The sequence below is a fragment of the Mesoplodon densirostris genome, chromosome 10 (assembly GCF_025265405.1).
Source record: "Mesoplodon densirostris isolate mMesDen1 chromosome 10, mMesDen1 primary haplotype, whole genome shotgun sequence".
Classification (NCBI taxonomy): domain Eukaryota; kingdom Metazoa; phylum Chordata; class Mammalia; order Artiodactyla; family Ziphiidae; genus Mesoplodon; species Mesoplodon densirostris.
Window position 1 is genome coordinate 8,519,540 of NC_082670.1, and position 5,836 is coordinate 8,525,375.

Below are 5,836 nucleotides of genomic sequence, written 5' to 3' on the forward strand. Positions count from 1 at the left end.
CATCTCGTATTAAACCTATTATCTTTTTTTAAAAATTGATTTACAATGTTGTGTTAGGAAACCTATTTTCAAATGTCTTAACAGTGCGGCCTGTTCTACCATGATAGTTCTGCGACCTCTTCTGGCACTTACATAATATAACATACTTGGGACCTCCCTGGCAGTCCAGTGGTTAAGACTCCGTGCTTCCAATGCAGGGGGCGTGGGTTCGATCCCTGTTTGGGGAACTAAGATCCCACATGCTTCGTGGCACAGCCAAAAAAACAAACAAACAAAACCATAATGTAACCACACTTCTGGAAATGAATGTGCTGGTAACATTTATTTACATTATGTTCTCTCATCTCAATCACATTTAAGTCCTGGAAATCTGTATTTGTATACAGAATCCAATACATTCCTGGGAGAATTTTTTTTTAACAAAAACAAAACAAGATACAATTAATGTGATCATTGGGTAGCTTAATGAACATCTTGCTTTTGGGGGGTCTCATCTGGGATTTCAGAGTGAACTGTATCCAGAGGCTGCCAGTGGCAATTCATGAGAGAGTCATAGAGTTCTTCACTTTCCACCATAAATTCTTTGTTTAACTCCTCAATATTCAAATGAAGATTTGGATCTGAAGAAGCCAATAACATATGAAAAAAAAAATACAGTTTTACAGAACACATATTAGAAATGGCTTAAAATTAGAGCTTTTAAAAAAAACATTAGGGCCTCCCTGGTGGCGCAAGTGGTTGAGAGTCCGCCTGCCGATGCAGGGGATACGGGTTCGTGCCCCGGTCTGGGAGGATCCCATATGCCGCGGAGCGGCTGGGCCCGTGAGCCATGGCCGCTGAGCCTGCGCGTCCGGAGCCTGCGCGTCCGGAGCCTGTGCTCCGCAACGGGGGAGGCCACAGCAGTGAGAGGCCCGCATACCGCAAAAAAAAAAAAAAAAAAAAAAAAACATTAGCAGGAAATATTGCAGACATTTAATGTTAAATTTTTTAATTGTGTGTTTACTTTCAATAAGACTTAAAAATAGAAATTGAAGCTAAAAAAGTAGTGCTACCAGACTCAATGAACGTCTAGATGGTGGAAAAGATGGAGAAAATGGGTGGAATTGAGAGATAACGCCCGTGGAGATGAATGGACAGGACTTGGAAATGCATTAAACTTGGAGCAGGAGAGAAAGGAAGGGTCGAGGATGAGTCTTGAGTTTCTATCATGAGGACTTGGGCAGATACAATGCCAAAGAGTGAACCAGAACTAAATCCCTACGACAGGGCTTTAAAAAATAAGCATGCTGCTTTATCTGTTTAGTTAACAGATTGATATAAGTGAATACATTGTTTATAGCAATTAATTCAGAAACAGAGGGAGACCTACACTGGAATTCTCCAGTAGGATCTCTCTGTTTCTAGCCAGTTGAGTGAATGAGGAACCTGGAAAAGGGGTTAGTTTTGTTTTCAACGAGGGCAACAGAAGTTTTCTGTTACCTTCTAGTGAATCTTCATCTTGGTTTTCAGCCAGAGCTGTGGTTTCCTACAATGAAAATCAGTATTATTTTAAGAAAAAGCTAATTTTACTTAAAGGGTTACTCATTCTCTTGGAAGAATTTAGCTCTCAAAAATAATATACACTAAACTCCCTTTTGATCAACTTTACTTTGAATTTTGATTAAAAGAACCTTTAGGGCTTCCCTGGTGGCGCAGTGGTTTGGAGTCCGCCTGCCGATGCAGGGGACACGGGTTCGTGCCCCGGTCCGGGAAGATCCCACATGCCGCGGAGCGGCTGGGCCTGTGAGCCATGGCCGCTGAGCCTGCGCGTCCGGAGCCTGTGCTCCGCAACAGGAGAGGCTACAACAGGGAGAGGCTACAACAGTGAGAGGCCCGCGTACCGAAAAAAAAAAAAAAAAAAAAAGAACCTTTAAATGATATAAGTGCAATGGGTGAACCGCGTCCATAGAAGAAAAGTCACAAAGGAGGAGCGTCAGACAAAGGCGTCTGGCTTCTCTGAAGGGAACTAACTGGCATCCTGGGGCCCCTGGGCGAGGAACCAGACAGCAGGGACCCTGGCATCAGACTCCACAGGTACTGTAATAGGTACCCAGCTCTCCACCTGGAGCTCTGCGCTTCCTTCCAGGTGACAATCTGCAAAGTCTCCATGAGTACATACCCCTCGTGGCCTTCTAACCATACCCCTCCCACCCCACGTCTCAGCTAAGGACCAGGACGGTAGATGCTTAAGGAAGTGCAGAGGCTACAGAAAAGCAAACCGATCAATTATCCTCTTACTTAAGGAAAGAAGTAAATTCCAGAAGCACTCCCAAAATAAATCTTGGTTAGTTACTCCAGACTCTGTGGGCTCTCCTGGGGCAATGCAAGTTTTTACAACTCCTCTCTGCAGGCACCGGCTGGGAACCTGCCTTTGTCAAGGACATACAGCTGATTCCTGTATGTCCTGTATGTCCTTAATTTCTGAAGTTGATAATATACTCAAACCTATACTTCTCTATTTGAAGATACAAAGTTAACCACAGGAAGTCAGACCATCTCCCAAAAGAGCACAAAAAAGAGAGAAGTGAAAGAAGAAAAATATGATAAAACCTCAGGTGGATGTTCCCTGGTGGTCTAGTGGCGAGGACTTGGCACTTTCACTGCCGAGGGCCTGGGTTCAATCCTTGGTCTGGGAACTAAGATCCTGCAAGCACTGAGGCACAGCCAGAAAACCCCAAAAAACAGGCTTGAAAAATTGGAAATGAAAGTCTTGGCAAAAAAATACCAAGCAAATGCACGTTTTAAAAACTGAAGGCTTAGGTGTTAAAGCCAAGGCTATCACACAAAGTGTTACTGTGCACACAAATTGGGGGAAAAAAATTGTAACACTTTGACTGCAAAGTGCTAATTTCCCTATTATGTAAATACCTCACACAGTCAAGAAAAGGGGGGGGACACAAGGCAAAAGGAAAAAGGTAGACAAAGGACATCAATGAAATCACAGAGCACAGATACCAATAAACATTTGAAAGTTATTTGCCCTCAATGAAAGACAAATGCCTTCCTCACCTGTCAGACTGGCTAATCACACACAGAAAATCATGGAGAAGCAAGCCATACCATCAATGGAAAGTGTTAGCTCAGGCAGGCTTTTTGGAGAGAAGCTTTTGCTGTTTAAGATTTTAAATGTCATATCCTTTAATCGAGGACTTCCCCTTCTAGAATTTTTCCCTTAGCCAAAAAACACTCAAATTCTTGAAAAGAGGTAAAAGGAAGTTTGTTAAAGCACCAAAAACATTTAAAATGTCAGTCGATAAGTGATGAGCTAAAATCACAGCACATCCAAATCCTATTTTAAAGAAATAGGACTTTTAAAGAAAGCTCTCCTGGTAAAACATAACAGCAGCAAGGAATAAACTAGTAAACCTATCCGACACGGTCCATTCTAGCCAAGGCACCCCGAACTCCCCAAACAGAAATTAAGCCCATTCACAGTGATTTAGTGAGAGTAGAAGGGAAAATCTAGAGGCCATAGATCCACTTGAACAATGCTTTCTTCTAAGTGGGGACGGAACGGGGAAGAGAGTGCGGTGGTGGAGGCTTTCTCTTACTCCAATACCTCTTTTAAAGAAATATGTTACTTTAGTCATCCAAAAATTAAAATGTGTTAATGTTTGCTGCTACAGCAAAAAAAAAAAAGTACCTCTTGTCCAATTTTAAGTGTTTACGGGTAAAATCTATTGAATGATGCTAAGCTACAATTTAGTAGCAAGAATTCCCGCACAGACTTCACCAACCTATTATTTTTGGAAAACAGTGAGGACTGAAATTGTTTGCAAGTCAAAATGTCTCAGGTCATCAGCTTTTACTTTCTGGTACTAAATTAGGGAGCAGAAGCCAGGGCTGTGGGAATTTGAATGAGAGGATCTGGAAGCGTGAGGAAAGGAAAAAGATGTTTCCATACGGGGCACCCCAACCACCCAGTATTAATGCCAGGGAGAGATACCTTGGGTGTAAGCGAAGTTTCAACTGGGTATCCGGAGGTCTCACACACAGAATAAAGGTTGGGTCCATTTCCACCCGTTCCATAGCCACAGCTGTAGCCAGAAGGAGGATAACAGCTGTGCTGTTGCTCGTACCAGTTGCCAAAGGGGTAACCCTGGCAGGAATGGAAGTCTGGCTTCACTCTAAGAGCAGAAGGGAAAGGACAGGAATGACATCACCAATCAAGGCAGAATCACTCAAAACCCAGGACTCCCTCTACTTTCCCAGACGTTACAAGTAAGGATGATTTCCGCTTTCACTGTTTTAAGCACACCTATTTTCAAAGCAACAGTTTGTAAACTGCCAAATCGTATAAGAAACAGAACACGACCGGTCTTCCTGTTCGTTCAGAGTAGGAAAAATCAGCTCACCTTTGCCAGTACCAGTAATAATTATTTTGTTGCGCTATGCCGAAACCTGCAAAACTCTCTTGTTCAGCCATTTATCCAGACACTTGATAAAACGATCGGAAACCCACACTTTTGACTCCTGCATCAAAAACTCCAGGCAGCTCCTGGTCTAAACCCGCTCAGCCCCACAAATAACTCTCACAGCTGCCTCTGGGATAGGAATTGCCTGCAGTATCCATTTCGGCCAGGTACTTAATTCCTTGACTTTCATGTGGGTTAAGGAGTGGGTGGGGCTGGGAAGGAGTGTATTGGGGTCACCTGGGGGAACTCCTGCAAACTTCCGCGGGCTTTGAGCTGCCTGCCCGCTCCCGCAACTGTCAGGTCCGGGAAAGCCAGCCAGAAGGGGGAGGCTCGGGAGGAGGGACCAGAGAGGGAGCGTGAGTTGGGCAACTGTGAAGCGCGCAGAAGCCTCCACACTACCCCCTACAATAATATGTAAGGGAGTCACTTTTTTTTTTTTTTTTTTTTGCGGTACGCGGGCCTCTCTCTGTTGTGGCCTCTCCTGCTGCGGAGCACAGGCTCCGGACGCACAGGCCCAGCGGCCACGGCCCACGGGCCCAGCCGCTCCGCGGCACGCGGGACCCTCCCGGACCGGGGCACGAACCCGTGTCCCCTGTATCGGCAGGCGGACCCCCAACCACTGCGCCACCAGGGAAGCCCAGGGAGTCACTTTTAATCACTAAAGCCTTAAGACAAAGACTACAATTTGATGCTTCCCTCCTCAGTTCCATATCTGCAAAGAATAACTATCAGAACCAGCATCTAGTGGACCTTTTTTTTATTTTGACTGCGCCCTGCGGGCATGTGGGATCTTAGTTCCTCCACCAGGAATTGAACCCATGCCCCCTGCACTGGAAGCATGGAGTCTTAACCGCTGGACCTCCAGGGAAGTCCCTGGACTTTTTTTTTTAAACATCCTCTACAGGTTGAAATCTTTACCCCAACCAGCTGGTAGGAAGAAGCGGTGTATATCACACATCACACACACACACCCCTACCTTAATGCAAGTGCAGGAAAAAATTTTAAAGAAATATTTCTGTGATTCTGTGTGTTTTTTTGTTTTGTTTTGTTTTGTTTTAAAACATGACAAAACAGTGCTTCCTAAACTTTAGTGCGGGTTCAAATTACCTGAGCGTGTTTAAAATGTGGGTTCGGAGTCCATAGATTTGGAGTGGAGCCTCAGAGTCTGCCTTTCCAGCCAGCTCCCAGGCACTTTAAGTAGCAAGGCTACACAAAATGTCAACATGTAAGAAGATAACTTTTGAGACTAAACAAGGACACTTAGGGTCTGGCCATTTCCTTGTAGCTTGTTGATAACTATTCCACTATTCAAATGCTTAACGTAGTCTATATTTACCTGTAATGTGAAAAATAATCATCATGTTGAATTCAAATCATTCAA

General features: G+C 44.3%; 1 protein-coding gene across 1 annotated transcript; it reads right to left on the reverse strand.

Moving 5' to 3' along the window:
- Positions 1-462: 462 nt before the first annotated feature.
- On the reverse strand, positions 463-4,465 carry C10H6orf52 (chromosome 10 C6orf52 homolog). Its single transcript, XM_060111285.1, has 4 exons — positions 4,395-4,465; positions 3,986-4,166; positions 1,480-1,525; positions 463-620 (listed from the first exon to the last, which is right to left on the reverse strand). The coding sequence occupies exons 1-4, from the start codon at positions 4,463-4,465 to the stop codon at positions 463-465; spliced, it is 456 nt and encodes a 151-aa protein (XP_059967268.1).
- Positions 4,466-5,836: the final 1,371 nt, after the last annotated feature.